The 23,530-nt window shown below is 35.3% G+C and overlaps 1 protein-coding gene across 4 annotated transcripts in view; it reads left to right on the forward strand.

Moving 5' to 3' along the window:
• The first annotated feature begins 1,831 nt into the window (after positions 1-1,831).
• The window catches only part of LOC125858003 (uncharacterized), a 28,045-nt gene continuing 6,346 nt past the window's right edge, over positions 1,832-23,530 (forward strand). For 2 of the 4 annotated variants that reach the window (XM_049537660.1, XM_049537661.1), the window contains exons 1-14: positions 1,832-2,176; positions 2,322-2,377; positions 5,303-5,340; positions 6,693-6,786; positions 8,071-8,176; positions 8,271-8,341; positions 8,526-8,595; positions 9,000-9,062; positions 12,163-12,234; positions 12,323-12,424; positions 12,774-12,848; positions 15,435-15,557; positions 16,747-16,863; positions 17,901-17,957. In XM_049537660.1, the coding sequence (XP_049393617.1) occupies positions 1,916-2,176; positions 2,322-2,377; positions 5,303-5,340; positions 6,693-6,786; positions 8,071-8,176; positions 8,271-8,341; positions 8,526-8,595; positions 9,000-9,062; positions 12,163-12,234; positions 12,323-12,424; positions 12,774-12,848; positions 15,435-15,557; positions 16,747-16,863; positions 17,901-17,957 (1,305 nt within the window). In that variant the 5' untranslated portion in view covers positions 1,832-1,915. The remainder of the gene's footprint in view (positions 2,177-2,321; positions 2,378-5,302; positions 5,341-6,692; positions 6,787-8,070; positions 8,177-8,270; positions 8,342-8,525; positions 8,596-8,999; positions 9,063-12,162; positions 12,235-12,322; positions 12,425-12,773; positions 12,849-15,434; positions 15,558-16,746; positions 16,864-17,900; positions 17,958-23,530) is intronic. The other 2 variants (XM_049537662.1, XM_049537663.1) reach the window with 1 other exon arrangement.

The following is a 23,530-nucleotide window of genomic DNA, read 5'->3' on the forward strand; positions in this document are numbered from 1 at the left end:
TATACATATAAAGTATTATATATGTCACGAATGTATTATCAAGCTAACAAGATCTTCTAACTTCAAAATATATTATTTTATAATGTTCTGAATTCTTTCTTTAAAAAAAAAAAACTCACAACAAATGTGAAAATATGTGAATAATATATGAATCATTTAAAAATTATCATTTACAAAATAAATTTTATATTCAGTAATATGGAATAAACATTTTCATTTTGTCCTGACAGTAAATTAAAATCTAATAACTATATAAAAAAATGGTAACATTAATTAGAAGTCCTATTTATTTATGTAAGTATAAAATTTATTAGAAATTCAGCTATTTCACATTAATTCTTTAGTTATAACATTATAAATTCTCTTAGTTATTACTAATTATTGCATACATTATTCACACTCTTTTACATTCTTTAGTTATAATATTATGAATTCTCGTAGTTGTTACATTAATTATTTCTATCTTTCATTTTTCCTTATATTAACCTTTGACCAATAATTTTTCATATTATTATACCGCCCATATATATGTCATAACACGGTGTTGTTATTTTTCCTTGGACGAATCATGCTTGATATAATAAATTGAAAATCGTTAACAAGTATATGAACTATATATTTTTGGGTGTAAGATAAACATGTGATTATATATATGATTTTTACATATATAATATATTCTTTAATTTGAACTTTTAGTTTTTCCGAAAAAAAAAGAAAACCTTTCTCAGTTAACTATGGACGGTCAGATAACTATATTTGATTTATGTACACAATCCATCGAGAAGTCAAATATAAGAGCCAACAACAAGAACGACATCTATTATGTTATAACTTATAAAATAACAATAAATATACAAAAATAGTTCTAAAAAATACATCTCAATAATCTAATGTGGAATACACCTGCAAAACACATCTGGTTGTACAACAAATATTGTCTATAAGGTAATATTAGTAAGATACGACTAATTACATGATTGAACTTTATCAACTTGAAATAAATATATACATTATTGCATTTAACTAATAAAATTTTTCATTGACCATCTTCATAGGTTCGCGTGAATAAGCGAAATATATGACGATTCACACTGAACATTCACAAAAGAATCTGCAATATTATTTTCTGCAAAACTTATTATTCAAATCTTTGCTTAAATAAGCAATATAATTTACTATAACATATATTTTCTGAATTGGTAATCACGTGCAACACACGTATCGAAAAACTAGTATATATATATGTATGTATATATTGTATTGATATTATTAAGGTTTCTTGTTCAGAAATTACTTATTAATCAATGATACTATAAGGGATCGTTTGGTGTGAGGGATTAAAATAAATAATGATGGAATAAGAAAATAGTGAAGGGATAAAAATTTTGTATCTTGTTTGGTTGTCATGTTTGAGATAACTTATTTCATCATTTATATCAAAGTGATGGACTAACTTCTCTCATATACATGATGAGATAAGTTATCCCAAGATAACTAATCCTAGGATAACTTGTTCCCAACCAAATGACCCCTAAGAGTATGTATATACTCTTAAAACATCATTGACTAATGAAATATATACTCTTATAGTATCATTGATTAATCAGTAAGAGACGTTAATGATACCACAACAATATACATATACTCTTATATCATTGACTAATGAGTAACAAGAACCTTAATGATATAAATACAACATATGTATATGATTTGGTATGAGTTAAACAAAAATTATCAACCTTAAATGAATAGAGATATGAACTATAATTATTTATGAGAGAAATTACTTGGGAAAAAAAGATTGTTGACTTTTTAACTTACCGGCCCGCATTGCTTCAAACAATTAACGATGCCACGCGAAAGATTTGTAGCGTCCGGTAACGAATGAATTGTAGAGAACGGCATACCTTATCTAATGGCCGTTGCAACAACAGCAACGACTCACTTTACGGTTCTTCAGCAGCCGCAAGTGTTGTTTGCTCCTAAGTCTCGCTCTTCGCCCGACGCTTGCAGTATTTATACTCGAACATTCTCTTTCCCTTCTGGTAAAAGCCGGAGCAATCATCATTTTCAGTACCATACCAAGTCCAAGTATGGGGTTCTGAATTGTATATGCTGCTCTACTGATTCAAATTCACGTCGTGGTTTAGGTCCGAGTGACGGCAACACTAACAAGGTATTTCGATTCTATCAATTTCATTGGTATGATACTTATCTCAGATTTCACCCTTTTAATTTTGTAATCCTAATATGGATACACTGCTGAATTGTTATCCATAATTTCGATCTATTTCTATACTGTTCTTGCTACTTTAATTCAGGGTAAGAATTCTGTAACCGCCAGAAGGCAGGCCAAGGGCACAGTGCGGCCGCAAAGGTATGCTTCTCTTTCTTCACTTCTTGTTTTAAATTGTTCCAATTCAATTTATAAATAATGTACTTAGTTTTTAAACTAGAAGTTGTCTTAACTTGGTAACCACCAATAACTACTCTTATCTATTTAAATACAATTGATCTTGCATTTTGAAAGTATTTTGACTTTTGCAGCAAATATTTCCTTCTTTGCAACCTTTCTCGAAATTCTCTTCCTCGTCCAATGTTTAAGTTGAAAGATCAAGTTGATGTGTTGTCACGACCCAATTAAGGATCATGACCGGCGCTAAGGGGAGAATCCCAAAGCAAGCCTCACCAGAATTCTACAGAAAATCGGGCAGAGTTTCCTTTGTTTTTAGGCCTATCCTGGATTTTTCCTGTCTCAGAATTTCACAACACAACTAATAGCAACTATAAACCACCATTTAATATCCATCAAGGATCAAATTGTCACGAAATAAAAACCAATTCATCTCCAAATTACGGAAAAAAAATTCCAAACTAGTCACTTGACTATAATTCGAAGGACTAATCTTGACTCAAATCAAAAGAATGACAAATGGAGCAATTCTAAGAGTTTTTAAAAGAAACTAAATAAACCTAACAAATCAATAGTTCTCTTGCCACGCGAAGCAATGCGGGGCTCACCAGATGCTACTAACTCACACGCTAGTTAATGGAATCCTCTTCAATACCACTTGAATTCTCTGTAAAAACAAATAGCGAGGAGTGAGACGCTAGCTCAGTGAGTAATATTACTTAACCACAACCATTTTAATGAGGGACAAGTCAGAAAGCATGCTAGTGTAGTAGTCATGATGATGAAACAATGCTCTTTCAGAAACAATAACAATATTCAACCTTAGGTGCCTCATATAAGCAAAATCAATGTAAATACATAATAGCAAACTCAGAAAAAGAATATTTTCATATCAAATCTTATAGCTGGGAGGTTTCCAAGGATGAATCATGTAATCAGTGTGGCCTTCTCTTTAAGAAGTACCAATAACAGTGAACTCCTCATAAATGAGTTAAGTATTCATATCAGTAGATCCCTACTCGAGGGATATCAGTAACAGACTAGCAAGGTCTTTATCAGTAATCAGTAACTACAAGGTGCACCAGGTCTAACGAACCCGCCGTTAGCTACGGGATTCATCAAGGTCTACTCCCTTTTTAAACTTTTCCTGTAATCAGTAGAAGCATTTCAAAATTGAACAGAGCATTTAAATCTTATTAAATCATATCATTTCAAAGTTTAACAATCACCTACCTGTCAAAATACTATTTCTCAAATAAGTGTAAAACCTTTTCAATACCAGTAATCATATCTTGTAAGAATGCGATCATCTCAAATAATCTTTTCAGTATCATATCAAGTAAAAGACTTGTCCCGATGCAAGTTCGAAACATTCAGTAACACATTTACTTTATAAACCATGTAAAAATCATGAAATTTGTGAAATACAAATTGTGGTAAGATTACTACTCACAGTACTTGTGTTGAGTTACCAAGCTTGCCACTCAATTACTCCGTACGAATTCCTTTGGTCAATCTATAATCACATTCATAATAATTTCGTGTTAACTCCTTCATTTAGGTAATTCATGCTACATTAAAAAAAACCCAGCCCTAGATGTTTCATGACTGATTCGAAATCTGCCCAATCACTTAATTAGTGCTTTAATCACACACATTAGTCTCTTCTTGGTCGATTCTCGCTGTAAAAAGATCAACCTAACCTTACTGCCCAATTACTCTTATTGCATATAAGCCCAATACCAAAGTTTATAGTTCAAATCATTGACTATATTCACTTGGTTCATAAGAATGAAATAAATTTCCTCTTTTTCTTCTAAACCCATGTTTCTCAACTTCCCAATTCCCAATCTTATAGTCATGGAAGATACAAATTCAACCTTTAGACTAAGTTAAGAAACTTACCTTCTTTTCGTTCTTCTTCTTCTTCCACCTCTCTCTTTAGTTTGAGAGCTAAGGCTTTCAATTTAAATTTATGTTTCTCCTTCGTTCGTTCGCTCACTAGAACAAGAAGAGTCCCTTTTTTTTTTTTTTTTTTCTTTTGATCCCTGATCCCTGAAGTTGCAGCGTTGCTGCTGCTTCTGTTAGGGCTTTCAGCCCCTTTTTTTAAAAAAAAATAATTTCTGATCCTCTTTTTTGTTTTTTTAAATGAGAGTTAAATGACAATTATGCCCTTATTTTAATATAGGGTATTACATGTGTCTTGTTTTCGGAAGAAGAATTTCTCCATGACTCGTACCAACTTCTTCATTGTAAGAAATCTTGTAGAAAACCTTGACCTTCCTATTACACTTCTAAAGATACAATTTGTGTAAATCCACATACTCCATTGCTAATATTTTTATGACCACTTATCTCCTGTGTTTAGTACTTCAATTGCCTCTTGGTACCCAAAACGGGGAAGGAGACCTTTGAAGATGCAATACTTGAGTAGATACATGCTTTAGATGAAAACAACACTTGAAATTTGGTGGATTTACCAAAAGAAAGAAAATAGTGGATGCAAGTGAGTTTTCTTAGTCAGGCAATCGTGAAGGCTCTATGGCAAAACTTACGGCAAGACTTGTGACAAAAGGAAGCATATGCTGAAACTTATAAGGTGGATTATTCAAATATACAACAGTATGTACATGAAGACTTAACTTAAGAGGCGATATAGAACGGTCATTTGAAGTGGGAGATATTAATTTAATTAGAATGATACATGATATAAGGAAGAAGATTCATTTTTATTTTCACTTCTCTCATCTCCTACTGCTTTAGAAATTGTGTGTATTATTCTCTGAACTTGTACCTACCTTAAGTGTTGTCTAGAACTGCATGTTGATGTAAATAGTGCTGGAAGTCAGTTTATTGTAGTTATTCTAAAGCTATTGTTTACTCTTGCAGGAATTCATCTACCCCACAGTCCGACGACCTCCTTAATAGTTAGTAAACCACCCTACCTTGCATGTTGTGTAGTGTGTAGTTGGGTATCATTTTGTTTGTACCTGTGGTTTACAGATTAATAATTTAGAGAAAATAGAAAAGTTTGTTTGATTAGATGTATATATTATTGGATGCATCAAAAATATTTAGCATTAAACAAATATTATACATTGGGAACTTTTTAACCTAAAATAAGGCATGCCAAAACTCTTTTTGAAAAAATAAGAATAAAACTAGGTATGTATTGAGACAGACGATGTATACCTTAGATTTATCATTTTACTTTCACGATCTATGCAATAAATGATACATGGAGTTTGATTCACATCGTGAGAAACATTTCTCACATAATTGATTTTCAACTTTCAAGAATATCGGTAATGGAAAATATGATCTGATGGAATACCGATGTAACACTCTATCCCTGATAGGACTTTGGAGAAGACCAAACATGTTCTTAGAAAAGAGACACGACACATTGGGAGACAAGTCGTAGAGCCGTATGCTCTCGGAAGGAAGGTAGTCGAGGGTCGACCCCTATAGCCTTTGTGAAAAATATTTGTAGTCTTGTAGCCTAAGGACTCTCCTATTAATGAATTTCCTTTCTAGAAAAAAGTAGTATCTTTGATTTTTTTTCATGTCATCTCCATGCTAGTTAAAGTAGGTCATTTGTGGCTCCGATGTTCTGGTAAATTGTTTTTGAACCATGGGATAAAGCTGGCTTGAAGAAATTTTTTTGTTCCATGAAACTAACAATACTAAGAAAAACAATCATTATGGTTTAAGCTGTGATATATTGCTCGAGTACATGGTTGCTTGATGTGTTTCCAACACTTGGTTGAATCTTCTGGAAATACTCTTTGAACCCCTGAATGTGTTAATAGATTACTGTTTGGATTAGATCCGATTTTTTTTTTTTGTTGAATGCTTAATAAACATTGCAATAAAGTATTCTGATGTTTTTCTTGCCAGTTGTGTTATTAACGTTAACAATTTGATGTTTTATGTGTACAGGAGCTCTAATGCATAGCGGTTTCATAGTGTTGTATGATCTGTGTTTGTTTCTGTTTTCTGGTTTTCCCTTCCGAATTTATCTTTTGATTCCTTGCCTCGTCCTCCCTTGTCAAAACTATTTGAAATCACACATTCTACTGGATTGTAAAGTTGATTCTTCTGGCAAAAATACGTATGCTTTGGAAGCTTATTTCTAATTCAAAATGTGTGATCACATTCTTCTGTTATCATACTAAGTGGTCTCTTAAAGGTTTTCCCCCCTGTTATATCTTGTTTAAAGTGAGGTCTGAGTAATAGATGTTGTAGAATATACAATCTAAGGCTCATTATTGTGCAGAGGCACCTCGTTTGAACTCTACAAATGATGTCAGAAAGTCAAAAAGTGTGGGGTCAGATCTTAAGTTTGAGGAACGGTTGCAAGCAGTAAAAAGGTGCTACTAGTATTTAGAATGGTTTCTTTCCTGCTGGTTTTAAATTTATGCTTATCTGCAGTAGCTATCTTATAAAATTAATTTTTGTTGTATAGCACTAGTCATTGTAAATTTTCCTTTTGAGCCAATTATCTGTTCATATTGTATTGGAGTCCAAAATTTGATGACTCACAAAAGCAGATGAAAGAGATTATTTTTCATCATTGTATGTGGTGTACTCATTAGACTTCACATACATGCAAGTAGCCCTCGTATATATGCTTCATCATATCATCTTGTATGCGCATAGTCACAACAATAACAACAACTTATCAGTGTACCTACACAAGTGGGGTCTGGGGATGGTTTGATGTACGCAGACCTTACCCCTACTTTTGTGAGGTAGAGAGATGTTTCGTATAGACCCTCGGCTCACAAGAAGTGTAATCAAAACAGAATAGAAAGGAATTAACGACCCCAAAAATAGCAAGATAAACAAAGCAAATGAAGTAACAAGTAGTGGGTAAAACAGAGAATAAGATACTATGCAATACTAGATAAGATTACTAATTAAGGAGAAAGATGAGACAAGGCCCCTGCCTCTCCCACGTAAAAGTACTACAACACTCGGCTACCTACTACCCTTCTACCCTAATCCTCGACCTCCATCTAGGGTCATGTCAATGTGATTTAAATAGAGACTCTCTCCCCAACCACCTGAATAAAAAGGAGGAAGTAATACATTCATACACAGATTAGGACAGACTCTGTCAGCAGTCCTGGCCAATCCATCAGCTGGTAGTGGCCATCACTTTTCAATGACCTAGTATGAAAAATAATCTTGGAACTACTTGATCATGTTTACTAGATGTGTCACCAACATTTTGCATTCCAAACAAGGGATTGAATGAATAATCACTGGTGACAAGTGCTGTGATCAATTATTGAACTTCTGGTTGCAAAGGCAAAATTTGTGCAATTTCAATTGGTGACAAGTTTTTGATCAATTATTGAACTTCTGGTTGCTAAGGCAAAATTTGTGCAATTTCAACTTCTGAGTTTATAATCTAGACTGTTTTGGGATGTTTTTAGTTCTTGGATAAAGTAAGCTCTGCTTCGACAATGTAGGCATGTTAAATCTATGTTGTGTCAACTTTTGATGTCTAGTTTCTTACTTCTTGGACTTCTTGTTCCATCTTTGTGGGCTATGTGGCCAATGTGTTGATGACATTATCCTTTTTTTCTCTTTTTTTCTTCATTGATTAAAATATGTTTCATTGACTAAGATTTTTCACTATCTGTTAGGTCGGCGCTTCAGCAGAAAAAAACAGAGGAAGAGAAAGCATATGGAGCAATTGACTATGATGCTCCGGTTGAGTCCAGAAGTACAACAATCGGACTGGGTACCAAGGTGGTACTATAATCTAGCTGACACATCCGCCTATTGATCCATTTGAATTCATTTCTTCATACGGATACTAATAGATTTATTCCAAATTTAATAGATAGGAGTTGGAGCAGCTGTTATTGTATTTGGACTCTTGTTTGCACTTGGTGACTTTCTTCCCTCTGGAAGGTAGATTCTGGTGCTTCCAATTATGCTGGCTATTTGTTATCAAATAGATCTCATCATTTCCGTCCTGGTTTTCTTTTCTACTCTATCCAGAGGTTTCAACGTCTCATGATTAGTTTGTTGCTTATTTCTTTTTATTTCCCCCCTTTTTTGTTTTCAATATATCCTAATGAGGCCATTGGTCCAGTGTTAGTCCCACTGAGGAGATTGCCAGCAAGGGTAAGAGAATTGCTGAAGATGAGAGAGCTAACCTCCTGGTAAATTGTTTTCCGTCGCACTGAAATTAATAATTTTCTAGTGTGCAACTATAAGGAAGGTAAGACATGCTTTTGAGTTCAGTTGAAAGTTGCTTCAGAAAGAGGCAAGATTGGTGAGCACCTATTGCCAATCCCTATCATCTCTTTATCTAATGGGCTTGCATATGTAGTTTTCATTGCTAGTCAGTACGGCCAACTTCTCTCTGATATGAAAGTATGAAACAGGTCCATATGGAGTTAAATGAATATTTAGGATATAAAATGTGCAATTCTAGTAATTTCTGCATATAGAAGTTCCTTAGAAAAGAAAACTGTTTAGCAATATGTTAAATTCACTCAATTTTGTATAAATGAAGAATTCACTGGCACCCATATATTGTTCATCAGATTTGATGCTTTTGCAGAAGACGCTTCAGCAATTTGAGGCTACACTGGCTTCATCACCAGAGGATCCCATCTCGCTTGAAGTGAGTTGTTATCTATGATGTAGTTTAATATTTCTTTGTTTGTATGCTTACAGTTTCAGAATTTTCTATTCTCTCAGCAAGAGCATACCTACTTTAGTTTAGCCTCCTTAGAGTTGTATATACTTATGCTCAGGGTCTAGAAATTAATCTTATTGCATAAGGAGGCGAAAACTTTTTGCACCTTAAACATATCTCACCCATCAATACCATTGTTCTCTTTACTTTAAGATTGAGTAGCGATATGAAATGCAAATATGTTAGCTATTATTAGACTTTGGAACCTCTAGGTTAGTCCCCTTCACTTTAGACGGTGATTCATTGCCTCTAATTGTTTCTGGCAGGTTTGTTGATGAGCATCAACCCATTTCTTCTTTGTGAGAAATATAGGAGAAAAATATTATTAAATTGTGTATCTACATTATTACATTGAGACCTTATTTATAGACCCTATATTACAATCTTTTTCCAAGTAGGATTCTATATTCTATTCATATTTTTATTCCTATTCAAACGCTTCCCGTCAAGCAAGTGCATACAAGTGATACGAGACCAATGAGGGACTTGGTGAAGATAATTGCAAGTTGATCCCTCAACTTCACTAATCTTATAATAGTATCTCAATTTGCTTATTTCTCTCATGAAATACTGGATTTGATGCAGAATATTTGATAAAACACAAAATGATCAGCTCTACTACAAGTTATGCCAAGCTCCTAAATTATTGTGTTGAACTTTCCAAACCAAGCTTGAGAAGACTATTTCAGATCATAGAGTGACCTGCGCAACCGACATACAAGGCTACTAGACTCCCCCCGAGCAACAAAATCAAGTGGTTGCTCCATATAGACTTTTTCCTCGAGGTCACTATGGAAAAAAACATTATTAATGTCCAACTAATTAAAAGACAAATGGCAAATGACAACCATAGATAGAATCTGAGTATACCCTTTTGGCAAAAGTGAATCTGAAATGGAGAATAATATTGGAAAACTCATATTTGTCGGAAACAGTGTATTGGTTGTTGGAAAGTGCTTAAAATCTGGTATAAAATATATGGATTGTCTCGGAATCAAGAGATGAGTTGATATTGAACAAGAAAGTCGCCAAAAAACTGGTTGGAAGAGGCTCACGCATCAGTGCGTGGTACGATCTCATCAAAGGTGATGATATCTTGGGTGGCGCATGGAGGCACGTGGGAGGTTTATCCGTTGTAGCGTGAGTTGTGGTTTAAACGCAAGGAGATACTGTACGTCTTGGTGGTGTTGGTTTTCGCACTACACTAGCGAAAAGTGAGACTACGTAAGTCATATTTGAGGAGTCACCGGAAAGACGCACGAAATTATGCAGATCAGATGAGTCGTTGAAAAGACGCACGGTGCTACACAACTTAGATATAAGAAAGTAGTCTGAAAAGATGCAAGGTGCTACACAAATCAAATAGGAGAAAGTAGTCACCGGAAAGATGCACGGCGCTACACAAATCAAATATAAAAATGCTGTCACCGGAGGTGCCACACAAAATCAGATTTGAGAAAGTAGTCACCGGAAAGATGCACGGTGCCACGCAAAATCAAATATGAAAAAATAGTCACCAGAAAAATGCATGGTGCTACACAAATTAGATATGAAAAAGTAGTCACTGGAAAGATGCACATTGCTACCCAAATCGTATATGGGAAAGTAACCATCGGAAAGATGCATGGTGCTATGCAAAATCATATTTGAGAAAGTAGTCATCGGAATGAAGCACGGTGACTACTTTCTTTGTCCATATGCTTCTCAAATCAATCATTTAGCATGATTATTTTCATGCATATAGCATTGCCCTAACTTGTGCTAACATAATCATTGGCCAAACGGGCGGCAATATGAGTTATAACTGTCCACCGACTGCGAAAGATTTTTTTTTTCTCTACCAAGATTGTTAAGGCTTGATACCATGCGAGAAATATAAGAGAAAAATATTATTGAATTGTGTATCCACATTATTACATTGAGACCCTACCTATTTATAGATACTATATTACAATCCTTTTCCAAGTAGGATTCTATACACTATTCCAATTCCAAGTAGGATTCTATATACTATTCATGTTCTTTTTCTAACATTCTCTTATGAGGCATTCAACTTGAATCTAGCAGACAATTTCCCAGTTCGACGACACTAAAGTTATGACAACTTTTTTCTGGTGTGCAACTACTATACTGGCCCTAACCATCTTATTCCTTGCCTATCATGGAAACCTGTGGTTCCTTTGTCCTCAACATCCCTGTGCATCATAGCTTTAATTCACATTGATATCTTGTCCCAGTCAACCTTGACAAAAATGATGACAGTTGGGTGGATAGTCAAGTGAAAGGAGGAATCAAATTTCTACAAGTTCTTATTCCAGAAAAACCTGGGTTTAATGTCTCACCTCCTTCTCGTTCCCTTTATTCCAACAACAATCCAGTGGATTGGGTCTTGCTGGATTTATTAAGGTCTCAAAAATTGACATGTTGTTTCCTTTGCTTCAGTTACCATATTATCTGTTGTTGCTATTGTTCCCTTCTCTTTTATTTTTAGCATGGATTTTTTACTGTTGTATTTCTTTTCCATACTTGTCTTTTGATATGTTTTACTTGAGACAAGGGTCTACTAGAAACAATTTCTCTAACTTCATAAGGTAGGGGTGAGAATGTGTACACTCTTTACCAAAATAGAACACCTAACTTCTTCACTTGTGCCTCCTTTTTTTTTTTACAACAATACTTTGAAATTTATAGCTTCTTGTAAAACGTGTAAAGGTATTTTAGTAATTCTAACAAAAGAACAGCTTATCAACACTTCTTTACCACTTATTAGCAATTTTAGTACTTCTATCAAACACGACTGCCCATTTATTAAACCATGATCAACATTTGAAAATGCTTAGCAGCTATTTATAATCAGCTAATCTAAACGGGATCATAGTGCCCTGTGTCTTATAAGGATTTTCCTTTATAATTTTATGTAAGAATTCTTGTATGACAATTTCTTTTTTTGATGTCATCCAATCCAAAACCACCTCTTTTTAATTTTCACTCTGCAACTGTGTAAGTTTTTTTTAATGGTTTTCAGGGAGCTGCTGTGACCTTAGCAGAACTGGGGGAGTACAATCGAGCCTCTTCCCTTCTTGAAGAATTGATTAAGGTTTTCTTCGGCTGATGTATTTTTTGCTTATTAAGAGATTGTTCTATGTCCATATGAATATCACGCAATCACCTGTTTGCGAATGCAGAAAAAACCAAGTGACCCAGATGTTTACCGTTTGCTTGGAGAAGTCAAATATGGACTGATGGATTATGAAGGAAGTGCTGCTGCTTTTAGAATGTCTGCCATGGTCAGTAGCTTATTAGCTGGATAATATGCCTATTCTGGTATACCTTGTTACTTTAATCAGTTATCATTGTTTATGGTGCTTACCTGTAGTAACTCTCTAGACTTGAACCTTTTGAAATGTTGGTTGGTTGTAAAGTTTTCGAAAGAAGTTTCCTTATTTTATTTATTCTATCTAAACATCTACCTAGCCTAAAAGTTAACTGATTTATATACATCAGGTTTGTCATGCTAGTAGACCATACCAAATCCCACAAACAAAATGTTTATTAGAGATTCTTCACCTCTTGTTCATAGAGAAGTTTTCTCAGCACTTACCCAAACTCGAATAACCTGTTAGGATGATCTTACAGGTATCCAGAACTATTGATTTTGAAGTTCTACGTGGCCTTACAAATGCACTGATTGCCGCGAGGAAGCCAGATGAGGTTGGTTGGTCAATCTGCTATTTCCTCTTTTTACATTGTTCCATTGCCTGCACTTCTAGACAGGAAATGATTCTCAGTTTCTTTGTTCCAGTTAATCACTTTTTTGACCGCTTAATAATTTGTTAGCTCTGATAAAAATATGAAGATGTCGTCTTTGGTGGAACTGAAGTAGAAAAGGGTATCCATATTACCATCGTAACCACAGTTCATAAGTAGACAAGTGAATATTATGCTCTGAGATTGAGTAAACACTGTCAAAATGTGTATAGTTCATTTGTGTTCAAGATACTATGTGAAATTGAATATGTAAACTGCCTTAGGTACTTTAGCCTTTTGCCAAGGGTGTGATCTTTATAAATGTTTTTCTCCTCTGGCACCTGCTCTCTTTCATGGACTCTTTATTTGTCTTGATGCACCTTTTAGCACTGGTCCATTGCACGGACCCTTCATTTGTCTTGATGCACCTTGTTGAAATTGGATATGACATATATATTTGATGCTTCTCATGGATCCTTCAAAATATACAACTAAGTATATTTATCTGTATCGGATCCATATACATGTAAGAGTGCATGTAACATAAGGCACCTGAAATCAGTTAAGAGGATTGGTGTGATCTCTTAAAATTGACCAAATTTCTGCAACTTATAATGCGTGAAACGGCGAAAGAATGATACTTAATACGGAGTACTATATTTGGAGCTTATTGGGAATATGTGGAACATGTTATTGCATTTTGAAGTTCCAATCTTGAGAATTCAACTCCCCCCCACCCCAATTCTCTCAATTTGTAATTAGTTTGATGTTTAAAGCTAAGTAAAATCTATTGGTTTCACAATGCCAGTTTGCTCACTTTTAAATCTGATTATATAAACTGTTCTTTAGATGTTAGAGTAGGTTGCTTTAAATAGTATTTTCAGTGCTAAGCCTACTCAGTTATCCTATTGATTTGTGTATGTCAACTAGCGATTTCACTTTACTAGCTAACATTCATTGACAAAGAATAAGGTGACTTATATCAGAATAACATTCACTGAATTCTTTTAACATAGAGTAAAATCGAATGTAGAATAGATTCATTGACAACGGTAAAGATGTTGGATGTTACTCAACGTTGTTGTAACTTAATACTCCCGCTGTCCCAATTTATGTGGCACACTTTTCTTTTTAGTATGTCCCAAAGAGAATGTTGCCTTTCTATATTTAGAAACTATATAACGATAAAACTATTATTATTTTACCCTTAATGAGATAATTTATAAGTCACACAAATGTCTAAGAATTGTTTTAAACCACAAGTTTCAAAAGTATTCATTTCTTTCTTAAATTCCGTGCATAGAAAAATAGTGTCACATAAATTGGGACGAAGGGAATAATTAAATGGATCTACGTTGGGCGCTCGAGTTTGAGCAACTTAGCCGTATACAAGTGGTACACCAAAAAGTAGTCAACCTTACAAAAGACATGGTTTTCTACGAAATACATCCAATCTTCTATACATAAAGGAACCTTATGGGTGCACTGGAAGTAAATAAGAGAAAAGAGGCTACTCCTCAAGTGAACAAGATCTTTCTACACCATCAAAAGCTCTCATGTTCCTCTCTTCCAAATTATCCACATTAATGCTAAAGGTGGAACATCCCATTCCCTTCATCTTCTTCTTCGTCTTCTGACAGCGCAACTAAACATAGTTTCTTTCACAGTGCCCAACATCACCCACTCAAGATCAAACGGCCTCAATAATTACCACCACGAATAAGATGTCCGTAATAGGAGGTGATTCACATCTTTCACTGAGTCTTTACACATGAGGCACCAACTAACATAAGTAATCTTTCTCAAATTCTCCGCTATCAAAATCACCTCTCTCAAAGTTAACCAAGTGAAAAAATAGGCTTTTCTTGCTAGTCGGTACGCTAGGGATCCATAACGAAATGTATGGAAAGGCTGGCTCCTCCAACCAAAAGCTTCTCATAATAGAACTTTAACAGAAAAGACACTGTATTCCTTATCCTCCCATCTCCATACATCATGACTATCATGTGAACTCTGTTGATTGCAAAGCAGATTCTGAAATTCTTTCACCACTCCTAAACCTCAAATCCCACTACAGTTCTCCTTGTAGTCTCCACAAACGTTGGACTGCCATCTCCTTTTGGCATGAAATTTTGTAGATATGTAGACATATGAGTCTCAAAGTCTTTTACCCACACCGCCTGTCCCCAAAAGCTCACCTTACCCCCATCACCCACCCTGAATGAAATGTTTAGAACCTTGCGAGCATTCGGCCATGCCAGCAAAGTTCAAACAGGGTTGATATATCTGCAATGTTGGTATCTCTTGCATGGGTTCATATTCAGACAACTTCTTGACATAAAAGGTGATGACACCATCATTCCAGATGGTCTTCTTGTATCGAGTTTCTCTACCATTCAGTCGTGTCTAAGATTGCAAAGCAACCTTCTGCAAGCATGATAAGAAAATGGCCATTTATCATCTTTGTTGCTATAATAACATAATTAAAACTGATTTCCTTTATGTAGCATTTCAATATGTGGACTTGATATGGATATCTTACTTTTTTAGGCTGTTCAAATGCTTTTGGCATCCGCATCACGCAAAAGTCTGAAAGAAGAAAAAACTAGTGGTAGCAATGATGGAACCAAGAACAGTGCAGCGAAATCAAAGTCAGAGGTAGACCCAATTCAAGTAAGTTTAGCATGTCAATTCTGATACTCCCTCGGTTTTGATTTGTTTGGTACAATTATTATTTGGAGAGTAAATAATTCTTCAAACACTTATTAAATATTTGTAACTTTAAACTGTAATTAGTAGTAATTTTTATCTAGTTTAAACATGTAATTTTTCTTACCAAAAAAAAAACATGTAAAAATTTATCTCAAAATATAACTTCGCTTGGAAACTTAGATGAGTTGACACTTCTACAATGAACCCTGTAGGAAATAATTGTTAGGCTGTATCATCTGGTAGCCTGTAAAATTTTCTTCATTAATAAAAGGATAAACACATGGATCTGAACATAGGAGCAAATGTAAGAGAATGAAAGAAACAGCAAAGATTAAAAACAAGAGAAACTCTAGTTAACGATGGAGAAGAAGTTCCTCGCTTTAGATGACTAGCCCTACCAGAATATCATGTGCAAAGCTGTTGACAATTTCTACAGTTCCTTCACTTTGTTCAACTGTAAAGCTGTTGAAATGTGTTAGGTATTGTTGGTTAATATGAGTGAATATTGCAGTGTGCTCTCAATTAGAATTAACTTCTTGGCACATGATATACTAAGTTGTCTCTTTTTTCTTCTATGCATAGCACAGACGGAGGTAGATGGTAACTTTATCTGGAACCTTTGTAGAAGTATGAAATAAGTTACCAATCACGCTCTCTTATGTTGTCTCGTTCTGTGAATGTTAGATGTAATGTTGAAATCCTACTCAAGAAAATGAGGTTAATTAATAAATTGACAATTTGGAACTTTTCTCTCTTTGCTAACTTCTGTACAGTTCAGCTTCAACCACTCGAATATTCAATGTTCCTTTTTATTTATCGTCAAATAATGGCATCTTCTTCTGGAAATCCTAGCAATTATTAGCAAGCTATTGGGAATCTCAATGTTATTACTCGCATGAAACTAGTTTCCTAATGCAAAATTGTGTTCTCCGTTTTAACAAATACTAGTTTTTATGGTTAAATTGGTTAAGAAAAACAAATAAAACATCTGTTTTCCTTAGTGGTTACCTGCTTTCGAGGGAAATTGTGCAAGGTATCTTTCACTCATTTGAGGGACCATTATCAAAGGCAAGGATTGTTGCATTCTCTTGCTTGAATGAATGCACTCATTGCACAGTTACCTTTTATTCCTTTTCTACTCCCTTTTCAGGTTGACCTGCTTCTGGGAAAAGCATACTCAGAATGGGGCCATATCAGTGATGCCGTGTCTGTATATAATCAACTCATTTCTACCTATCCTGACGACTTTAGGGGTTACTTAGCGAAGGTTCTTTCAATCTGGTCCATATTTTACCTGCAACAGTTATTTGTATTTCTATCCGCTTAAAGTTTGCGCATTAAATGGTCTACAAAATTTTGGAAATCATTTAGGACGATCCAAAAATTGTGTTTTGTGCAATTATTAATCTTATTAGTAATATTGTGTAGTTTTTAAGTTTAACTACAAAAGAAATATTAGAGTTCCTAATCTTGCAAAGCTTAGTTTTAATGTGGAGATTAGGGGTGTCAAAATGAGCCTAAATATAGGTAACCCGCCCAACATGCCCAGAATTTTATGGGTGTTGGGCTCAAAATAGTTTAAATTGGGTTCAAGCTCAACCCATTCAAGTCTTAACCCATTTTAAAAGAATCTTCAACTGAGCTCAATTTAATCTCCAATTTCAACCCGTTTTAAGACTCTTTATTTGCATTGATGTAATGTATGTTCCTATATTGAAGGTATGAATTGCTATCTATATTATATCTTCTAGGATTTATTCATCCATTTGTGATTTTTTTTTCTTGAGTTGAAACTCAAATTGCGGTTATAAAAGTTAAATAATAATATGTTAAAATTATTGACATTAAGCAGATCAAATTGGGCAGGTCATGACCCAACCCAATTTTTAGCCCATTTGAGCCCAAAGTAAACTTGTGCGGGTCATAACCCAACCCGATTTCTTTTTCAACCCATTTTAATATCTCTAATTTCAACCTAATCTGCCCATTTGACACCCCTAGAAGAGATAGTAGAGATAAGATTCAAAGAATAGTGTGAAGTGTGGCAACAACAACAACTACACACCTAGTGTAATCCCACAAGTGGGATCTGGGGGAGGGTAGTATGTATGCAGCCTTACCCCTACCTTGTGAAGGAATAAATTGTTGTTTTTCATAATATATCAAAGTAGTGTAAATGAATATTAGTTAATAAATAGTATGATATCTTGTAGAATAGGAAGACAATCATGACATGATGATTATTTTTTGAATTTTTATGTTTTTATTGTAGGTTTATAGATTTCTTCATCTCGATTTGTGCAGGGTATTATTTTGAAAGAGAACGGAAATGTTGGTGATGCTGAGCGAATGTTTATACAAGTGAGTATATGAATAGCTTTATGGACAGTCTCGGACACCCTTTCCATAAGTTAACACCATGATAAATGCTTCCTTCCATATTGTTGGTCATTATTATGGTACAATTATTATGTTATGAATCTTTAGGGAAGGATCGATTCACAGGGCGATATATAAATCAGCTCGTTAAAGGGAGGTTGAAACCTTAGAGTTCATTAAAAGAGAGAACTCTGATCTCTTCAGCTCTTTAAAGGGAGACAAAAACCTTAGAGTTCAATGGAAGAGAGAACTCCGATCTCTTGCTTTTTGCTTAATTATGACTTACTGATTTATTCATCAAAAGTCCCTTTAAATAAGAGTCGTATTACATCAATAGGAAGTCTAATTCTTATGAAAGTAGGAGACCTTAAATCCTGTTCCAAACTAATAACTATAACTTAACCTAATTCTTATGAAACTCTAAAACTAAACCCTATTCTAGAATAATAAATAAAGCAACTAAAAATATAATTAAATACTTAAATTAATGACTTCCAACGCATCCCTTCCCAGAAATGATAAATGGTTTACCCTTCTTATTGTGAAGCATTTTGGTTTTGTGTTTATTACATTGTGCTCTATTTGTAGACACTATATTACAATTCTTTTCCACGTATGACACTATATACAATTCTATTCCTATTCTTAGAGTCTGTTTGGCTTAACTTAAAAAAATAGCTTTTTAAAAGTAGTTTTCAAAAAGTCAAACTTTAGTAACTTTTAAGTTAAAAATGAAAAGCAGGGAAGTACCTACTTGTAACTTTTAACTTTTTTTAAGTCATTTTAAACCTATTTTAAGTTAATTTTAACTTTGTCAAACACTCCCAAAAGCTAAAAATGACTTGAAAGTAGGTTTGACCAACTTTTAATCCAATCCAAACAAGCTCTTATTCTAGCATTCTCCTCTAGTTGGTGCGTACAAGTTACGACGTGTTACTTCATACCTCATCGAGGTAAATCACCTCTATCTACTTCACTTCATCAAGTACCCTAGATAGTGTTTTATCCTCTGGCCATTTACTTTAACCTTTTACCGTCTTGGTATTCGAGTTCAATGGCTCCATGAGGGAATACTTGAGCAACTTGAAATGGTCCTAACCACTTGGACCTCAACTTTCCAGGAACAAATAGAGTCTTGAGTTGAACAACAAGACTAAATCTCCCTGTCTGAACTCCCTTTGGAGTATCTGCTTGTCGTGATAGTGCTTCATCCAGGCTTTGCAGAGCGACGAGCTCTCTTAAGCTCTCAACCTGAACTCATGCAATTCATTTATCTATTCTAACCTTTAGTTAGAGGCTTCTTCCCAATTCAAGTTCAGCTCTTTCAGTGCCCAAATAGATTTGTGCTCAAGCTCCACCGATAGATTACATGCTTTTCCAAACACCAATTGATAAAGAGACATCCCTATTGGAGTTTTATATGCAGTCTTGTACACCTATAGTGCATCATCTAGCTTCTGTAACTAAACTACCTTGTTTACGTTCACTGTTTTGGACAGGGTGCTCTTGATCTCATGATTGGACACTTCCACTTGTTTGTGGATGATAGGGAGTAACAACCTTGTGCCCATACTTCTCAAGCAACAAACTAAACAGTCGGTTGCAGAAATGCAACCCCCCGTCACTTTAATAACTCGTGGAGTGTCAGACCTGCTGAAGATGTTCTTTTTCAAGAAAGCGGTGACACTCCTTCCTTCATTGTTTGGGAGCGCTACTGCCTCCACTCATTTTCACACACAGTCAACAGCCACCAAGGTATACTTCTGCCTATATGAACTCACGAAAGGGCCGTGAAGTCAATTACCCATACGTCAAACAGCTTAATCTCAATAATAGGGGCCGGATGTGAAGGGCCCTGGGTGATCTGTGGGGACTTTAATGTATCCAGATTTCCCTCTGAAAGGACAAACTGTAATAGAATAACCAGAACTATGGCTGATTTCAACCAATGCATAAATGATCTTGAGTTTCTGGATCCTCCTCTTTCCGGAGGTAGTTATACGTGGAGGAGAGGTCAAAATCACAGTTGTGCGACAAGAATAGATAGATTCTTATTCTCTTCCCAATGGGATGAGAGTTTCTCCAAAATCAGCCAAAGTGTTATCCCACAACTTGGCTCGGACCATAACCCCATCCTACTATCTTGTGGTGATTGGAAACATAGGAAATCATAATTCAAATTTGAAAATTGGTGGCTTAAGGAGGAAGGATTCATAGGCAAGGTGAAAGAATGGTGGAGCAGTTTCAATGCAACTGGCAGACCTGATTCTCAATTAGCTTCTAAGCTTAGTCAATTGAAAGTCAAGCTCAAAGAATGGAGCAAAGCCAACAAGAAAAACTGGAAGGAAAGGAAAGATCTGATTCTATCACAAGTGGAAAATCTGGAATCCATTCCAGGATCTCAGACTTTTGACAGATGATGAACAACTGCAGGAAATTCAGCTGGCTATGGAGTTTGAAGAGGTGTCCAGAAATGAGGAAATTGCCCGGAGACAGAGATCCAGGGAACAAGGGATCAAAAATGGTGACAAAAACACAGAGTATTTCCACAGAATGGCCAATGCTCACAGAAGATTCAACTCCATTGACATCCTCAAAGTCGAGGGGGCTGAAGTTACTAATCCTGAAGTTACAAGGAGTCTGAGAATTGGAGACCTGATTTCACACTCCAATGGAACACCAAGATCTCCACTGAAGAACAGGAGTGGCTGGAAAGACTATTTGAAGAGGATGAAATATTAGAGGAGCTTAAACAGTGTGCCATTGACAAGGCCCCAGGCCCCAGGCCCTGATGGATTCCCGATGTCATTCTTCATTACTTTCGTGGAAATGTTGAAGTCAGATATACTACTTACCTACAGAATTTCCAGTTGCAATAGGTTTTTGAGAAGAGCTTCAATGCCACATTTGTAGCTCTTACCCCAAAGAAGGTGGGTGCAACTGAGATGAGAGACTTCAGACCAATAAGTCTCATCACTGGAATGTACAAGATCATTGCAGAAGTACTAGTTGAAAGATTAAAGAGAGTGATAGATAAGCTGATAAACCCTCATCAAATGGCCTTTATTAAAGTAAGGCATGGATGCAGCTTCAGTGGCAAGTGAGTGTGTAGACACTAGATTGAGAGGCTCAGAACCAGGGGTGATGTGCAAATTAGACATTGAAAGGCATTTGACTACAAGTTCCTCATAACATAAATACTATGCTCTCAGGCACATATCCCAAAAACTCTCTCCCCTACTTCCTAGGAGAGAGAGAGAACCCTCTTTCCGTTTAGGTCGCCTGAGAACTGCCGTCTCTCTTCTTCTTTCACAAGTATCTCCTTCTGCCATAGTCTACTTTCTTTTATTTTCTGTTCCCTCTCTCCAACAGATATGGGGGAAAATAGAATATATTTCAATGCAGGATTCAAATCGTTTGACATTACCAGATGGAGCTCAGATGGATCTGTTTGGTATGAATGGGTGGAGAGGAGTCGAAGGATGATGAGAAGATCAACTGTTAGCTGCAAGGTGATGGACTGGATATGTTTCGTTCTAAGAAAAGCATCAACTGATCAAAAGAAGAGCATAAGATGCTATGAAGGTGTAGAAAATGAAGTGAAGAAGATCAAACTTAACTTTATCTTACTGCTCTGTTTTTGGTGTAACCAGTTATACTCTAATGGTGCTATATCTAATATTGATGTACTTGATTCATTATAGACTGAGATAGAAGCATTCTAGAACTTAATCCCCCCCTCCCAAAAAAAAAGGGGGGGAAGCCGCGGTTGAACTCATATTCTGGAAATAAGTCGGGGCCCTTTTACCAAGTCTACCAGATAGAAGATGATAGAGGGCTAACTTTATCAAAAGAATGAAATGCATTTGACCACATCAATTGAAAGTTCTTACTCAGCATCCTCTGGCAAATGAGTTTTGGAAGATGGCTAAACTAGATAAGTTTTTGCATTAAAACCACCAGGTTCTCAATTCTGGTAAATGGAGAACCAGTTGGTTATTTTTCTGCAAAAAAAGGGCAAAGACAAGGGGGCCCTTTATCCCCTTTTCTTTTCACCGTAGCCATGGAAGACCTCAATAGCATGATGAAGATTGCAATACAAAGGAGATGGCTAAAAGGCTTTAGAGTAGGGAGCAGGACAGAGAGAGTGCTAGAGATATACCATCTACTTTATGCAGATGACACAAAAGTTTTTTGGGATGATACTAGTGAGCAAATCAGTTTTTTGAGACTAATGCTAGTCATCTTTGAAGCAATTTCAGGCTTGAAGATAAACTGGAGAAAAAGTAACATCTTTCCTATCAATGAAGTCACTCAGATTCTGGTTCTAGCTAATATTTTAAGATGTGGAGTGAGAAAACTTCCAAATGTTTATCTGGGACTTCCATTGGGTGTGCTTAACATAAGGGACAATATCATTAAGAAGACAGAAAATAAGCTTGCTATGTGGAAGGGACAATATTTATCTTTAGGAGGTAGGTTAATTCTAAGAGAAAAGACGTAAAGTCACCATTGAAGTTGTCCTGAATTTTCAAAAAGACACCTTAACTTTGCGGGTGTTCTATTACCCCACGAAACCATTTCTAACAATTGTAAATACACCATTTTAACCCATCCTCAGTGCAAGTGTAATCTCACGTAATGGGGGCGCGTGAATGAAAAAAAAATCACCCCCAATTCAATCTAAAAATGCCACGTAGCAAGATTGTAAGCCTCCATTTTCTAAAAAAGTTCAAGAAATAGAGGATTTCTTGGTCAGTGCCTTTCATGGTGGTTATTGAAGAACAGTTTCATATTTCCTTAAGAATTTAAGAAGATTTCATACGATTCCTAAGTGAAAATCTTCACTGTTATGTAAACAGTGAAAACGAATTCCACAAAAATTTCATATCCAAAATCTTCCATTTTCCACCTTTGCAAAAACTCTATTTTAGCTCATTCCATCTTCGTCTTCTTCAACAACAATAAAAAATAGAGCTACAGCGGTACGACGCTAAAGAACCCATCAATTGAAATTCCAAAAATTATCCTCAACAATGCAACAACTCGTCAAGACCATTTCACAAAAAAATTATATGTATTAAACCCAAATTAGTTAATGCACCCATTTACATGAAGTTTTGAATTTGCACTCACAACTTGTTTGTGCTTTTGGACTTGACCCAGAAGATTTTGAGGATCAAAATGTGAGTGAGTTAGGATTTTACCCAATTCATTATTAAATTAGTAAGAAAAATAAAATTATATTATTTTATTTGAGGTGAAATACACGCACAAGCTATGCGATTACAAAAGTTGTAAAAAGGGTGTATTTATAGTAGTTGCAAATAGTTTCGTGGGGTAATAGGACACCCATAAAGTTAAGGTGTCTTTTTGAAAATTCGGGACAACTTCAATGGCGATTTTATGTCTTTTCTCTAATTCTAATAAACTCTGTGCTAGACTCATTACCAACATATGTGGTCTCTCTTTCCAATACCTCCTAAAGTACTCAAAGTTCTAGATTAATTGAGAAGAAACTTCCTATGACATGGCAGAAAAGAGCATAAAGGTTA

Source organism: Solanum stenotomum, chromosome 3 (assembly GCF_019186545.1).
Source record: "Solanum stenotomum isolate F172 chromosome 3, ASM1918654v1, whole genome shotgun sequence".
Classification (NCBI taxonomy): Eukaryota; Viridiplantae; Streptophyta; class Magnoliopsida; order Solanales; family Solanaceae; genus Solanum; species Solanum stenotomum.